At 41.5% G+C, this 17,880-nt stretch overlaps 1 protein-coding gene across 1 annotated transcript in view; it reads left to right on the top strand.

The window, feature by feature from the left end:
* Window positions 1-17,880, top strand: part of Cdkal1 (CDK5 regulatory subunit associated protein 1 like 1) — a 511,294-nt gene that overhangs the window by 143,710 nt on the left and 349,704 nt on the right. The window contains 2 exon segments of the mRNA XM_038335499.1: window positions 537-585; window positions 9,946-10,066. Coding sequence (XP_038191427.1) covers window positions 537-585; window positions 9,946-10,066 — 170 coding nt within the window.

The raw sequence follows: 17,880 nt of genomic DNA, 5'->3' as shown, positions 1-17,880 counted from the left end.
CTCCCCAGCAGCTGTTTACTGCATGAACTTTCTGATTCTTCTTCCTTTTCCTGGGTAATGTTTCAGCTCCCAGCAGTGGTGCTGCAACAGCAGAACTCTGTTCCGGCTCACTGTGCCATAGTGTGTGATGCCTTCACTTACCTACGGAAGACACTCATCACTGTTTCACAGGACAGTCACATTTTTTGGTTGTCTCCTTCCTTCCTTCCTTCCTTCCTTCCTTCCTTCCTTCCTTCCTTCCTTCCTTCCTTCCTTCCTTCCTTCCTTCCATCTGTGTATATTTTAATATATGTGAATAAAATCAGGTAATTCACATACAACCTCCATCTCTCTAATGCATCTGTTGTATGTGAGAGTGCTTGAGTACACAAACACACACACACACACACACACACACACACACACACACGCATGCACACACATAGTGGTAAGTCAATCAAGTGAAACGGCACCAGCATTCTTAGGAAATGTTCCCTGACTCCAGGATGCCCGTGACTGCACTTCCTCTCTGACTTCGTGTCTGTCTCCCTTTCCAGGTTCAGCAGATTGATCGTGTGGTAGAAGTTGTGGAGGAAACAATTAAAGGTAATGGCGGAGCATAAGATGAGCAGATGCATTTTCTGAACTAAAATTTGTTATACCATTCACTTAACACTTATTAATCATTTTTATGAAATATATTGTTATAGGATAAAATCATACATTTTGTATCTATAAGACACTGGAAAGAAATGAGCAGGGAAGTCATGTAAAGACACAGAGGGTTTGCAGAGTAAAATAAGGTAATCTTTAAAAGCCATGTACTGTGTGATGTGAACTATATGGCATTTGGAAGAGGGCAGCTATAGAAGCAATCCAGGTAACCTAGAGGTGTAGGGAATTGTTGAGGAAACAGAATCCAGAAGTGTTTTGGGGGCAGTGATACTCTTGTTGATATTGTGATACTGAACACCTGTCAGGATGCACTTGCTCAAAACATCAAACTTCCACTGTCAACTGTGAATGCTAGTGACCTGCCAACATCTGCTCCATCCTTAACAAACCTACCCCTGAGGCACTCTGGTGTAGATTGTTGGCAGTGGATTGTAGAAGCTCTTGGCCTCTGCGCAGCCTCTGTGAATCTGAAGCTTCTCGGAAAAATAAAATGAATTTTAAAAATGAGTGGTATTCAATAGTGAGCTTCGCTGGAAATGTGTAGAGGCATGTCAGGAAACAGGGGCCTTTCTCTCCTAGGTAAGTTTGATGAGTGACGGCATCTCCCTGACAAGTTTGGCCCAGTGTAGATTTACTGGAGAGGCTGTGTTGAGTTTAGTTGTGAGAAACAGTAGTAGAGATGAGATGAGGTTTGCGGGACTCTTCCCTGGTTGTTTAGAGGATGGACAGGGTGACTTTAGTGCGTGGGAGCTAATGAGAGCTTTGGAGGCTGAGGCGTGGTCTGACAGGTTCATTTAGCAGGTGTCGGCACTGAACCCCATGCATCTCTTAAGTGGTTGGCTGAGTTTGCTTCGAAATATGTAAGAGAGATTCGTCCTTTACCTCCTGTTTCTACTGACCGCACTTCATTTAGAAGTCCAGCCAGAGGAATAATATGCTTCCCCGCCCTGTAGCATTGAGACATTTGTTGATTGCCTTTGAGCACATTATTTTTCTGATGCTTAATGTTCTCAGCGGCAGCTGGAGAGGATTTGAAGGTTTTTCTTTAGATTTTTCAGCTACTTTGCTTTTATCTTAATGTCCCAAATGGAACTATGTAACCTCTGTTTTCCTCTCCAGAGCTGTTTTCCACATTCATCTGTATCCATTTAGGCTGGCATTTATGTGCTGTATTACTTGAGATCCTTCCTCATTGGTACCCAGAGGAGTTCTTGTTTTCTGGTGCCCAGGAGGACTTTCATTCTGTTGTCCATTAGAACCTTTGATCTTGGGGTCCTAGTAGGATCCTTGCTTTCTTGTATCTAGTAGAATCCTCGGTCTCTGGAGCCCAAAGGGACACTTACTGGCATCTACGAGGATCCACACTCTTTGGCATCTAATGATATTTAGCTAACTGGGGGAGGTGACTCTCTCCACCATCACACACCCATCAGATATGCAGGCAGGTGCATTTAACCCACTGACTCATCTTCCTCAAGTGCTTTCGTGTGTGTGTGTGTGTGTGTGTGTGTATGTATTTTGTTGAGGGAGAGTACGAATTATGAAACCAGAAATGGGACTGTGAGACCTGATCTTAAGGGAGGTAGGGAGGCAAGGAAGGGGGAGGGGCATGTGTTATGAATGCATAAAGGGACTTTGGTCAAAAGGATACTAACTAGTTTTGTGGAGAATAAGGGATTGGAGAGGAGAGGAGAGGAGAACAAATAAGAACAAATATGTATGAAAATGCCATAATGAATATATTACTTTGTGTTCTAACTCAAATGAATTAACCCAGACAGTATAAAGAAATCCCACTCCCTGACCATCACATAGCCCTGCCTTTCTTACTTGTTTTAATGTTGACTTAGCTACTGTCAGGCTGAGCTTACATGCTAACACTTGTAAAACATAATGTCTGATTACATGGGAAGACGAGACTCTTAGTTTCATTAATAATCTTAATGAAAGACTTTGTGAAATCTACTGTAAGCCAGTTTCTATTTGAATGTCATTGGTTAATGTCTCTGTGCTGATTGTTTGTGCTATCTTTGTAGTGTGCTCAGATATGTCACTTTCTAAGATCCACGTTCTGATTTCTACATCATTCTGCTTTATATCATACGATGAGTACTGTAAAGTATCAGTCCCACAAAGAAGTTTTATTGCATATAAACTTTATATTCTTTTCTCTACTAGGACTCATTTTGTAAAATAGAGCGAGTTCTGACTCCATTACCAAAATATGTTCACTCAGCATGCACAGCTTCAACACACTTTTTATATACACTGCCTCCCAAGGACAGCAGGACAAGCCAGCCGGCAAAACGCTTGCTGTGTGTGCCCGGGGGCCACCGCTCATTCCCCAGAGCCCACAGGGAAAAGCTGGCATGGTAGCACGTTTTTGGTAAACTCAGCCCAGGGAAGGTGGATGGATATGGGTAGATCCCTAGGGCTCCCTGGCCGGCCCACCTCCCTGAATCTGCATTGTGTGTTTCAAGCCAGTGAAAGAGCCTGTCTCAAAAACAAGATGGGTGGTACCTGAGCAACACCAAACTGTGGCTGCCCTTTGGTCTGCATGTCATACACCCCTTTTATGTGTACCCATACTCTCGTGTACCTGCATACATGATCATGCAACACACACATATGCACACACAAAGCTTTCTTTATGATATATTATTTTAACAATAACAACAACAACAACAACTAGGCTGCCTGACCATAACCTGGTTAGCTTGGTGTTGGAGACTGGCCTTGTCATTCCTCACCAGGTTCCTGGCGTTGAGAGCAACTCTTATGGTTGGTTGTGAGTTAGGGTCCTAAGACAGAGAAGTAGCCGGGGTTCTCCTACCTTTTTATACACATGCTCATGTTTCCGGAATCTGTGACAGTCTTGCCACCCATGCACCTTTTTAATCATTTAATTATTTAGATAACAAATCATTTACAAAATTGATTTTCATTGTCAGTTTTTTATAGAAATGGCAGCTTACATTTGCTTGTCGAATTTGAAACTTCCCCTGCATCATTAGCAGGTCTTGGTAGGACTACACTTTGCATTAATTACTGTAGCAGCTGTAATCAGCACCTTGTCTAGTTCTTCGTAGCTTATCTTTTCCTTAGACATTAATTCGTTTGTACTCTACAGGAAGCCTGCTTGCACTGATTATGCACTGCCCAGCGACAAGTCTGAACCCTTCCTCTCTCGTTCCAAAGCCATGTTATTTCTGTTCTGTGGGGCTGCTTATAGTGGACAGAGGATTGTGAGGAGGGGGGACCTGTGGCTTTAATCACCACCCCTTTCTCATTGTTTAACTTGCTGCTCACTTTTTCTGATTCTTGCCCAGTCTTAATATGAGGGGAGGGCCCTAGTCTTACTGCAACTTGGTATGCCATGATTGCCATATCCATGGGAGGCCTGCCCGTTCCTAAACAAAAATGGAGGAGGAATGGATGGGGGCTTTCTGAAGGGAGGGGAGGGAGGGGGAACTGTGATTTGGATGTTAAAAGTAATTTTAAAAGTATAAAATTTAATGTATATAATTTTGAATATTTTAATAATAAAACATTCAAAAAATTACAAATATATTTGATTGACTTTGACTGATTATAACTAGTGCCTGATAGCTTTCATTATTTGTTCTTCTTAAATGTTTTTTAGGGGCATTTTCCTTTTGGAAGGTCTTACTATTCACCATCGGACTCCTTTTTTTCCAGTGTTAGGGAGGGAATTTGGTTCCAGTCAGTGGGATTTGGTTGTGGTGGTAGACTTTTTACTTGATTGGTTTTAAGGAAAATTAGCAAGAAGCTGAAGTTGTAGCAGAGTGTACTGTGACATAGAAGATGTATCCTGCTTTCCTAGCCCAGACGACAGGGGAATGACTCCGATGAGTGTCCCTCCTGAGACAAGGTCTGTCACTGAGTCTGCAGCTAGTTGTGTTTTGGCTTGGGTGGTGGCCAGCAAGGTGGCCATCCTTCTGTCTCTGACCTTCTCCTGAGGCTGGGAGTAGGACTGGCTTTTTGTATGGGTGCTAGGGATCCAGACTCAGGCTTCATACATGTACAGCACCTCCTCTTACTCCATGAGCCGTCTCCACAGCCCTATGGGCTTCAGTCTTAAAAGGCAAATTTGTCTCACAGTTCCCAAAGTTGTGCAATTATTATACCCCTATTGTTTTCTAGCAGCTAGCTCTGCTTCCATGGCTGGTTGTGGTAACTTTAGTATGGTAGCTGTGAGCATGAGAAACAGTAATGTTTTATATTGTGACACGGATACTTTCTACAGGGACAGAAACATCTATCCCTGTGTTCTTTCAAATACCACAATTTTGTAGCTGTCTAACCAATTTCTAAATCAGGAAGGTCTGTCCTAGCAAGGCAGGCAGTGGGCTGCGAGGCCTCTATTCAGGGTCAGGGCTAAGATCCGCCTGCTCTTCTTTCAGAACTGTTTCGGCTGTTGACAGTTTGGATGGGCACCTGAGTTAGATTGCAGAGAATTAATTAATACCTCACACATCTTCTTCCCTTGTCATAAAGGCATCTCTGCTCCCCGAAGAAGGCGTTTCCGGGAGAGTAAGAGGTCATGTTGCCTTGGTGTGCCCTCTTTGTCGCAGCGGTCTGCCGATTAGCCCAACCGCAGTCAGGATGAGCGCAGCCTCCAGCTGTGTGTGATGGACGTCCTGTTCTAGCAGTGCTCTCGTCTTCCTTGTGAAGCTCTTTCTTGCCCACATACCAGTTTCTCACTTCAGTGTTGTAGGGCAGGCACATTTTTCTGTGGAACATGAGTCTGGGCATAAAATAACCTTCAGGTTTGCAGAGACTTCACCTGTGTTCTCTGATCTTAGAGCATCTTCCCAAGCTACCTGGCTACCAGGGAAGGTCTAATTTTTTTTTTTAATTAAATAAGTTTATCCACATTAAGTAGTATGATTTTTATTTATTGAGAATATCATGCAAACATGCAATGTGCTTTGGTCTTATTTGTCTGCCTCTACTCAAACTCTTCATAATTTCCCCTTACAACACCTTCCCAGCTTCAAGTCCTTTTTTTAAACAACCCACCTAGTCTAATAATGTCATCTATATACTCACTAGCATGGGACCACCCACGGGAGCATGGTCAGCCTTCCCTGACCACATTCCTAAAGAATGCTGGCTGTCGGTCCCCTAGCAGCTATTCACTGTCCGTAGTTCCTCAGCTAGGGGTAGAGGCTCATGTGCGTGCCCTCTTCCATCCAAGCTAAAATGTTGACTGGATTGTTCCTATACAGGTCCTGTGAAGGCAGCCACAGCTCCTGGAAGTCCACCCTGCTGTGTCCAGAAAAGACTGTTTGCATTACTCCTTCCTGACCACTGCTTACAGTCAAAATTTGACCTTGTCTTCCTTGATGTTTTCTGTGCTTTGGGAGGAGAAGCTGTAATACAGATGTCTTATTTATGACTACACACTCCACAGACACTTGTTCTCTGACTTCGCAGTGTGTGTCTAGTAGCTCTACATTTGGGCCACGTCAGCAGTCAGCAAAAATCAAGAAATCATGGCAGGAGTCCTATTGTTGTTAGTAGGCTGGGTGCTCACATAGCAAGGAAACAATGGCCTGGCCTCTAAAATTAGGTGGGTTGAATGAAGCTTTGAAGAAAAGTCTTAACTGTTGGCTCTTTTACAGAGCCTTTAGAAACAAAGAAATGAAAGGCCAAAATATAGAGAAGGGGTCTCAGTTGCCAGACTGTTGATGTTTTTCTAACATGTAATGACTCTTCAGTCTAATGTGAGAGACTGAGGAGGGAAGAGGTCGGTGTGTAGTGTCACAACTTAGTAACTGATAGATACACGTTTTGAGGATCCTCATGCTTATAACATTCTTTTACTGTGTGTATGGGCTTGTGAATGACCTTGCTGACTGGCTCCCTAATCAGAGACCTGGGTTACTTTCCTTCTCTTATAAAGCCCAAAGGCCTTGAGACCTGTGGGGTTTAGTCAGATTTTGCTCTTGATCCACAGACAACACTGCATATTGATTCAGCTTGTATAGCGACTAACGCACAAATCGTGTAGGATAGGTTGGCTCTTCTTGACCCAAGTTTAGTGTTATCAATTTGAAATTATTCTGTAGCAGTGAATCATAAGCAGCTACCTTTTGGTTTCAAAATTTACTACTATGTAATAATAAAATCGTATAGTGAAAAATTTCAACGAACTAGCTCCATTGTAACCAGCGTGAAATCAGGGCTTTGAAGTTGGTTTATAAATAGCTGTTGGAAGCTTTAGGGATTATGATTGAATTTAGATTTTAGTGTGAGTTTTAAGTAATATTTAAAAATGTTAGCTTAGAGAAGTATTTTTTAAAGATGGCTAATAATCTATTGAGCTATATATGGTCATTATATAGTGAGATGAAGTGGGATTGTATTTAAAATGGGAAGGAGAGGACCCGGAAGCTCACTGCTCTTGTGAGCTCTTTTCTTTCACCCTTGTTTTGCAGTTGCATGTCCTTGTTTTCACTTGTTCCGTTTTCATCGGTTTCTCTGCAGTCAGGCGTTAGGAGTCATCCTTGTTACCCCGGTCATTGTTCTTTCCATCTCTTTCTCTGTTTCTTTAGCATGGGCTTGATATAAAACTGTATATTTTGAGATGTCATTACTTTTTCTGCTGTGTAGGACTCCATTTTGTAAATGTACCATATTTTCCTTATCCATTCTTCAGTTGAGGGGCATTGACATCTTGAAATTTGCAGTCAAATGGATGGAGCTAGAATACATCATATTGAGTGAGGTAACCCACACCCAAAAAGACAAATATATGCACTCACTTATAAGTGGCTTTTAGAGATAAAGCAAAGAAAACCAGCCTACAATTCACAATCCCAGAGAACCTAGACAACAAAGAGGACCCTAAGAGAGATATACATAGATCTAATCTACATGGGAAGTAGAAGAAGACAAGATCTCCTGAGTAAATTGGGAGCATGGGGACCATGGGAGAGCATAGAACGGGAGGGGAGAGAAAGGGAGGGGAGCAGAAAAAAATGTATAGCTCAATAAAATCAATAAAAATTAAAAACTTTATATTTGGTCTCCATTTCTGTTAACCTCTATTGTCTTGATTTTATTTTCTCCTCTCTTCATTGTAGTCTGAAAGGTGATAAAATCCAAGCCAACCGGTTCCCACTTTAAAAATAATTAATTTCTTTTTTTTCCCCTGTAGTATGAATGGATTCTATTTTTTGAGACAGAGTTTTATAAAATTGCCCAGGTAGGCCTTGGACTGGTAATCCTTCTGCCCCCCACGGTATCTGGGATTACAGGCTCATACCACCAGACCATGCTAGCAGTCATACACTTTCTGTCTCTCTGCTAGCCATTAGAAGCTAACAAGAAGGGGTCAAGCCAAGGTGAAGTGTGTGCATGTTGAATTGTAGTCTACTCGTCCTTGTCTTTTTGTGAGTATTACACATCCACTTTTATGATTAGTTTGTTCCAAGAATCTGCCACCCCCTTCCCCCAGCACATTTCTCTGGTCCCCCTTGTTTCCTATGAAGTCCTACCTTGTTTATCGCATATCCTTCATGTTATTATTTTTTCAAATTTTGGTTTGTTTCAGAAGGCAACAATATTGATAGCTACACATGAAACCAGAAATAATTTGTAATGCTTGTATTCCGACTATGGCCTGTGGATTTGATGAATACGTTGAAATAATTTCCTTTGAAACAGGATGTTAAAGAGAATTAATATATCACAAATAAGGGTTTTATTTTGCTTGTCCATTTTTAAGGAAATTATGTCGTTTCCTTCCTTTAGTCTTTGTCTATATATAACAAGCAACTTTTATGTTTTCTGTTTTGTCTTTGGTGCACTAAATACCAACTAGCTTATTGTTATATGTGATACATTTTAATGAGTCATTGGATTAGAAAATAACTCTTTATGTCATTGCATGTAGATATGCTTCTCTATTTACATGCAGATAGTGAAGATGAATAATTTATCAAATGTTATTAGAGCAGGCTGCATATTACAGAGTCCCAGAAGGACATGAGGAAATTTGCCTGGAGCTCATATGGAAATGGCTCTGCTTCTGCCCAGTCATTCTTGACCTTTCAGCCTCTCCGAGAACTGTCGTGTTAGCCCTTCGGTCTCGCTCACCTCTTCATTAGCTGGGCCTTGATTGAGGAGTTCGTCTTGCTTGAGCATCTGTAGGATTTGTTAGCCAGTCCTCATTAGACTTGGGCTATACTTATCTGTTAGAATGGGCATTGTCAGAAGGAATGGGTAGTTCCTGTTTTAGTGGTTAGAGCAGCAAGGGCTCTGACTGATAGCTTCCTTGTTTCCAATCTTGGAAAGCTCTTTTCTCAGATGTTAAAACAGTATATCTTTCTGAAATGAAGCCTGAGAAAAGATATATAACATTTCTTATGCAATTGAATTTAAGTGATTTTTTTAATGATTATATCTTGATCTACAGAACATCCCCACAAAGCAATGATAAAGCTAAACAAATGCCCACAGCAAGTCTGCCTTACTGTGGAAACTCACCACCAAAAGCATTCAACCATAAGTTGAAAAGTTATCATTTATGAATCTTCCTGAAGCTTGGCTAAGTATAGTTGTATGTGGTATTTGTGCTTGGGCTGTTCCCATTTCCCTTCTTCATGCCATGGACAGGATTGCTCTGCTCTGTATACCCTGTAACCTGGTGCCTCTGTTGCCGTTACAGAGACGGTTCAGCTGGTAACTGTTAGTTACAGTGCAGATCTGATGACCAGTGACTCTGTTGCACTGAAGCTCCTGGATAGTCTGATGCAAAAAAGGTCCATCATCAGGTGTACTAGCCCTAAAATTTACAGGGGATTCCGGTTTCTGAGATAGGGATGGGAACATAGAGAAACTCCCAAAATGCTTTGTGTTGACTAGAGGCTGTGCATACACACTGAAGAGATGGAGTGGGCTTAACCTAACCATTCTTATCTACCTGTATGCACATTAAGGAAAGGCCAGAGAGGATCTGTGGCAGCCCAGGTTAAAGTAAATGTAAGGCTCACTTGAAAATGGCTCAAACTCTTCTCTCATTGATCCATATGTTGACCTACAGTAGATTCTACGACCTTATTTGCTTATGATGTTTGAATGAATGTGTAATAAGTATTTGACTACAAGGAAATTGTGCCTCTACCAAGTTGATCTATAGAATGCCGTGCTTGGAAAATAAAGAAAACAGGTACCCCCTCAAAAAAGAAGGAGCAGGAGAAGACAGTCAATGCTGGTGGATTTGTGTGCCATGCTGATCTGTGTCTTGTGCTTGATTTGAAGGTCACTCAGTGAGGCTCCTGGGCCAGAAGAAAGACAATGGGAAGCGGTTGGGGGGAGCGAGACTGGATTTGCCAAAAATCAGGAAGAATCCACTGATAGAAATCATTTCAATCAACACAGGGTGAGTATCTCTGAGTTGCTCTTGACATAGTGAACTCGGTGACTTCAGCTTGTACGTCCATGGACACCTGATACCAAGAGGCAGTTGAATGTTTTCTTGGGGGAGGAAAATCACAGAAAGTGGTAAAACTGTTGAGCATGGTCACTTCTAACATGTGTCTTGGCTTCAATTACATGTGTGTTTGAGGCCGGATAGTATATCTTTGCTATTATTTTCTCTTTGGGGGCTATGAGGCAATAAACATGGATTTCATTTTCCGTGTTAAAAATCTTTTAGAAATCTTGAATAAAGTAAAACACTCTCTCTCATGGCTCGTGCCAGCAATCCCAGGCTGAGGCAGTAGGGTCTGGAGTTCAAAACCAGCCTGCCCCATGTAGTGAGCTCTTGGCCAGTATGAGTGAGACCAGCCTCAACCCCTTACCATTCTTCCTCGAACTAAAACAGAGTAAAAGAGATGGAACAGTCTCTCAGGAGTGGCTGGGTACTTGGCATCTATGATTGCTTGTACGTAATTTTGGTAGAGCTTTCTCCAAATACTAACCATGTTTGACCATTAGCTATCTTAACTATGTATTTTAAAATGTGATTCTTTACTTATGTATTTTATGTTTGTGGGTACTTTGTCTGCATATACATCTGCATACCGGAAGATGGCAGCAGGCAGTTGTGAGCTGCCGTGTGGGTGCTGGGAATTGAACTCCAGACCTTGGGAAGAACAGTGAATGCTCTTAACCACAGAGCCATCTCTCCAGTCCCTGGATCTTTTATTTTAAAGTCATTGCAATTTTGCCTTATATTAATTATTGTAAAATTGTTAAATAATTTGTATTACAATTTTATTTTGTTTATAAAAATAGCATTGTGTTAAATTTTCTCTCATATGTGATCATGGACTGAGTTCTTCTGCAGTGAGACTGTAATGAATCCCGAAGTTCAATGAATACTTGCTGTAACTGTCAGGGTCTTGTCCCTCACATCAGAGAATGTAGAACTGACCCTAGGAAGTCAGTAAGCAAGTACACTTTTGATGCTAAGTCAGTTCATATTATCTCAAATCGCAACGAGACTTTGGGAGCTGTGACCAGTCATCACTTGGCCGAGTTGCTTGCCATCTTATCGTTTTTCTCACATGAAATCGGCCCCATGAGTGTCATTCCATAGTATCAAAGTGTAACATCTTTGCTTAGAATTTATTTTTTTAATCCTTATTGCTGGTGGAGCACATTGCTTTTTTTTTTTTTTAAAAAAAAAAAAAAACTTGCTTAAAATGTGCTTAAATGGTTATATCTATAGTCGTTCTCTTTATCAAAGTTTACAAAGATTTCAGTGTGTTTTTACAAATTAAGTACAGTGCTAGACCTTTTGTAGTTGTGATTTAATGTAGGAGAAGGGCCCTCTTTGGAGCATGCTTCATAATATGGTTTCCTAGGTCACCATTTGAATATGTACAGTTGTTTTATGTTAATGTTAATTTAAAACCATCAAAGCAGGGCTTTTGACATGGAAGTTAATAGTACAGACTGCTCCTGCAGAGGACTCAAATTTTCTTCCCGAACCCATGGAGAGTGCTTCACAAATTCCTATAGTTCCAGCTCCAGGGTATCTGAACCTTCATTCCCTGGGAGCACCCTCACTCATGTATGCATAAATGATCATAGGATAGGTATACATAATTCAAAATAAATGTCAGACGGACGCCTTTAAAAAAGAAATAAGTTGACAATTTCAGATAATGTTTTTGTTAAACTTCAGAAATTATTAATTTTTTTAACAGTACATGTACAAAGGCTTTGCTAAAGGTATTTATAAATTTTGTATATGAAGATATAGAAAGAACCTTTTATCTCTAATATTTTGTATCTTTTCTCTGGTTAGTTTATCTTTAATGTCTTGTTTCTGTTTGTTATATTAAATATGTGAATTTTAGCTCAAGAGATTCTTTACTCCAGTTCTTTCTGGTATTAATTTTTCTTAGTCAGGACACCTGAAGATGGGGTGTGGTAGGGGATAGTCTCCATGATAATAGATACAGAGATCCTGCTCCTCTCCTGGAGAGCCACTATGGCTGACTTCTGCTTTGTTCCCTTACTGGAGCATCCTAACAGAGCTATCTGCTTCTTTTCTAGCCCAAGATGTTTCTTCTGCCAACACTCTGCTAAGGGAAGCCCCCTGCAGAAATGTAGCAATCTCCTCAGGCTCCCAGGCTCCAGGCTCTGGGCAAAGGTGTTACTTTTTCTTTGCTGGCCTTGCTCAGCCCCCTTAAGGAGTGTCCTAGCAAGGTTCTTCTGTTCTGCTCTGCCTTGCTGAGGTCCCCTAGGGAGCTTCTCAGCAAGGTTTTTCAACTCAGTCCCCTAAGGGATGTTCCAGCCAGGTTCTTCTGCTGGCGTTTAAAGGTTGTCACCCAAGACTCTTTTGAGAAAGAGATTTATTTGGGAAGGAGGAGTCCAGGAGAGTGGCTGCCTCAGCCACTTAAGGCCGCTCTTAACTGAAGGGGTGGAGTTTTTCTAGGGAGATGGGAGTTTGGTTAGTGTTTCCCTGCTCAGGGATTGGTCAGTTTAGCTGGTGGGGCTAGAAATGGCTCTGACTTAATGGCCAAGCTGCATTTCTTTCATTGGTCCTTTTTAGCTTTTTGACTCTAATCTTAGGACCAGGGCATATTTCTTTCTCTGGCTCTGATTCTAGGGACAAAGTATCTTTCTTTGATACTAGTTTCAGAGCCAGGGCACATGTCTTTAGTTCTGAGTTCAGGGATAAAGATGTTTCTTTCCCTGGCCCAGGTCGCAAATACAGGGTATGTTTCTGTCTCTGACTCTGGGTTCAAAGTCAGGGTGCTCAGGGATTGGTTGGTTTCTGCCTTTGCTTTTCCTAGCAGTGAGAGTGGAGTATAGAGGAACGGACAGTAGGGGGTGGTGCGAGGGACGTAAAGTAAGAAATTGGACATTGGGAAATGAAGGCAGTGTATGATCTACTTGTTGATTTCTTTGAGTGTTAAGCCATCACTTTGGGCAGTCTTCATCTTCCAAAGCTGAGAGTTGCCTCTGCTTTACCGTCCGCTGTGTTAGTGTGGTCTCAGTGCTGACAGGTTATCCTAGGGTGAAGGCTCCAAACCCTCCCTCACTTAAACACATCCCAGAAACAGCTCCTGACCCTGACTGGTCCCTGATACTTTTTCCTTTATTGCTTATCTTGTCTCTTGTTATTTTCTGTCAGTCAGGGACAAGAAAGATGGCAGTTGGCTTTGAGGAGAATTTAATTTTCTTTAAATTACAAAATTGGATTTATTATCATTTTTTTTAAAGTATCTGTTACTCCCCATTTCTCCCTCTGTATGCAGCTAAGCTTCAGGAACACATTCTGACCCAGATGGTTTAACTTTCTGAGATGTCTGCCCCACATCAGGCTCCTTTATAGTCCTTGATATATAGCCTCTCTATAAACACACAGATTAAAGGCATCGGCTGTGGACTTGTCCTACAGAACTGAAACAAGTTTTAGAGAAATGGTTATTATTAGTGCTCTTTTGTTACCTTTGAGTCTGTTTAAGTCATGGGCGTTAGTAGATGGATATGGTCACAGTGCATTTGAAAATATAATTTGGGCTTATCGCATTATCAAATTGTAGAATATAGAGATAAACTTCTCCAACGTCACCTATACACCTGAAATGTTGATACACACACACACACACACACACACACACACACACACACACACACACACAATCTTTAAGCAGAAGTATCAAAGATTCTGTATTTGGAAAAACTGCTTCAGCTGATTCCTTGTGGTGATGGCACCCACAATGCCTCCTTAGGTCTCTGACTTTGAGGGCCTTTAGACTCTCAGATGTCCCTTACTGTCCCTCTCTGCCACAGGAGCAACAAGGAGTAGTAGAATGGCCGCATCTCCTTGGCCCCTGTCCTTAAATACGTGCCCGTCATAAACACTGTAAAATACCAAGATCCTGTGCTGTGTCTTTATGTCAGTGTTAATTGTGACTTTTGGAAAATTATATTCTATAAAAGAGCATTTTTTGAGTTTAATTAGAAATATTGTAGCCAAGTGTGATAGCAGCTAATTCTAATTTTATCAGTAGGAAGGAGAATCGTGAGATTAAGGGCAGCCTGGTCTACACAGAGATTCAAGTCAGTCAGGATTTATCTCAAAAATTCCCATAATATAACTATGGGGTGAAGTTCTATCTACTGTATTTCACCATGCCTGTAATTACACTTGTAGGGCTGAGGCAGGAACAGTGGGTTTGAGGCCAGCCTGGTCTGCACAAAGAGACTTTGCTTCCAAACATCTTTAAACTGATGTTTTCGAGGCTTTTCCCAGCAGTGCCGTACGTGCACTTATCCTAGGTTATTCATTTTACAATCCTTGGAAATGACTATGGGATGGTTAGATCTTTGTCAGTTAGACACAAGCTAGAATCATCTGGGAAGAGGTGACCTCAGTTAAGAAAATGCCTTCATTGCATTGGCCTATAGGCAAGCCTTGGGGGCATGTTCTTGATTATTGGTTGAAATGGCAAGACCCAGTCCATGTGGGCAGTACCACTTCTGTGCGGTGGTCTGAGGTTGTGTAAGAAGGCCAGCTGAGATATCTATGGAAAGCAAACCCGTAAACAGGGCTCCGTCAGTTTCTGCCTCCAGATTCCTTCCGTGAGTTCCCGATTTGAATTCCTTGTGTAGGCTTCCATAGATGGGGAACTATGACATAGAAGGGTAAGCCAGATAAACACTTTTAACTTCAAGTTGCTTTTGAATGTTTTATCATAGTATAGCAATAGAGAGCAAAGCAAGACAACTGTATATTTTAGTATATTCAAATGAATACTTTATATCTAGCATGCTATTAAGAACCAAAGATAATCATTTATTTTTATTTAGCTCATGCTAGACTGTTGTTCAGATATTCAGATTGTATGAGTCAGACCTTACTCCGAATCTTTTAAGTTTTGTTGCCTATGTGCTATGCTCTAAGAATAACTCTTTGAAGATCTTGATATCTTTGTCTGAAGAGGTAATGAATGACTCAAGACCAAATAATTGACCAAAGGGCTCAGGAATTTCAGTTACTCAACAATGTAAGTAACATGGTGAAATATTGCCTCTTGGTCTACAAGAGCTAGTTCCAGGACAGGCTCCAAAGCCACAGAGAAACCCTGTCTCGAAAAACCAAAAAAAAAAAAAAAAAAAAAAATTGTAAACTAGTACTGTATCTACATTCTTTCCACCTCTCTCTTTGTTTCTGCAGCTTCTTTTCTACCCCGACCTCCTTTCAAATTCATAACCTCTTCTTTTCAAAAAAAATATATAAATTATTGAGCACTCACTTTTGAAATTTGACCTGAGCTATTTTTTTCATGCTGCCTCCTTCCCTCCTAACTCTCCCCTCTTCCCTCATTTCCTTCTTTCATTCTGTGTTTCTTTCTCTTCTCCCTTTTTTTTACTCCCCCCATCCTCTTCTCCCTCTCTCTTCTCTCAGTTCAGCTGCGTCACAACATGAACAAGTTCCAGAGCAGGATGCAGTGAGACTTTGCAAACTGGCACTGTTCAGGTGTTCCTGTCAGGCCCTGCCTTTGTCTCATTTGGTCTGACTGAATCAGACTTTGCAGGGAAGGTTTGCTTGAGCTAGTTGAGACTATAGAACAGTGTGTCCTTCAATAAGATCAGTTCAGGGACCAAGGCTTGGTCATTTCCTTGGCCAATGCCTATCAGTGTGGGCTCTGTGGACCAGTATCTAAAGCATCAGCTGTTTACTGCTGGCCGGTGAGAAATAGAGACCTTGAGAGCTGGCATTGTTGGAACTTGTTGAGGGATTCTCCTGCAGTTTAACTGCGGTAATTCATCCTCACTCTATTTTACACAGAGTGTAGTTTACAAAGATCGGAGATAAATCCATGGCTGGTACTACAGATGCTCGCAGAAGGACCGAGTAGGCTTGTGTTGTAATTTTTATCTCTTGTTTAGAAAGTATTTCAGCCAACACTCTGACCTTGATTTTCCCAATGAGACATCATTTCTGTGGCTGAGTAGCTGGAGTGGTTAGTAGCTGTGCTAGCCTTTTGTGCTGCTCTGACAGAAATACTTCAAAAGGAAAAAAGAGTTATTTTGGTTCACAGGCTCTGAGCTTTCAAACCATGGCTGCCTGGATATACTGTTGGGTGTGAGGGAGGCAGAAGTGCAGAGACAGAATTCACCTGTGCCAGCCCCCACCCCCATCCCCTTGTGGTCCACCTGGGCCCTATTGTATTTAGATGCCTAAGTGCATTCAGGGTGCATCGTCCCCTGTGTTAATGCAACCCCTGTGTGCATTGTCTGTGGAGACACCCTCACAGGCACCTACCCCAAGTGTGCTTTACTTAGCCCATATCTGTCTCTGGATTCAGTCAAATTCACAGTCAGGATTAACTATCACAGTAGTTTGCTATTACTCTGAAAAATGAAAATGTAACTTATCAGTTGGCAAACAATCAAGTGTTGGCCAGAGCTCCAGGGTATGTGTGCAGCCATATCTGCAGGAGTGGCCTTTTTGGTCAAACGCGGACCTGTAGCTTGATTGCTGTCAGAGTGGTGGCTTAAAGCACATCCCAGTCTTCACTTGCTTTGTATCAGGTTTTCTTCAGAAGGAAATTTGTGCCATTCTAAGATAGCCTGTGAAATGTAGCCACTAAAAGCTGTAACTGTAAATGGTCTCCTCCCAAGACAAGGCGGGGGTGCTAGTTCTGTTGTGTAAGCTGTGCAGAGCGGGCCCTACCCTGGAGTGTGACACCAGCCTCTTCTGGAGGCCAAAAGTTCAGTGGGATGAGTTTGGGCTTGGAGTTGGGAGTTTCAGACTGTTGTTCTGATCTGGGGACTTGGATGAACTGATCATTTCTCAGCTCGCTTCTTGTTCTGACAGGTTCTGTTCTGTCTACCATGTTTATAAGTGATATATTGATGAGATTTTCATACATACTGTATGAACATCTCCTGTGATCCTTTCCCCTCCTGGAGGCTTCATCCTTTTTGCCATTTGGTCACAAACACTTCAGGGGCTCACATCTAAGGTCCAGACTTAATCCTCTGTAATCAGTTCTTCATCTTTTATTGCAGTGATTGAGGTTTTTGGCCAGGTTCTTTTTTTTTTTTTTTTTTTTTTTGAGTCAGGATATACTCAAAGTGGTGATCCTCCTGCTGCTTCTTCCTCCTCGGTGTTAGAGTTTTCAAGTATGTACCACCATGTTGTGAAAATGTGTGTTCATTTGTAAGTGAATGTATAAATAACAGAATAATTGCACTTTTGTTCTGAATGCTTTTGTGTGTGTCCTCCAGGACTCAGTCCACTGGAATCTGCTGAGCACTTGGGCATGGCAAGGTGAAGACAGAAACCGCTCTAGCCCAGTCTCAACAGTGTGCTTTTTACTTCTCTTCCTATAGATGGCTTTTTGTTGTTGTTGTTGTTGTTGTTGAAAACAAAAATGAAACATCCTAAACAATTAAATACCAAGAAGCGGAAGTATTTAAAGCTATCTTGTACTTGTAACATTTTAATCTTTCAAACAAAAGCTCTTTGTCTTGAAATTCATAGCTCTTTCCATGTCTTCACTGGATTCTCCAAATATATTATTTTCACTTAAATAGTGTACAAGCAAAATTTCAATACAGTGGATTTTTTATGCCTTATAAAACTGTATTTGGGAAAGATTTTTATTGGAACAGTGGATGGCACTATTGGCCCATACCTGTATTTATGTATTTATCCTTAAATTTCAGAACGTTAAAATGCTGGCTCAATAAAGGTTCTTAAATTGAGTCTCTCAGTTAACA

Source organism: Arvicola amphibius, chromosome 6 (genome assembly GCF_903992535.2).
Source record: "Arvicola amphibius chromosome 6, mArvAmp1.2, whole genome shotgun sequence".
NCBI classification, from domain to species: domain Eukaryota; kingdom Metazoa; phylum Chordata; class Mammalia; order Rodentia; family Cricetidae; genus Arvicola; species Arvicola amphibius.
This window is presented reverse-complemented; position numbering and strand designations above follow the sequence as displayed.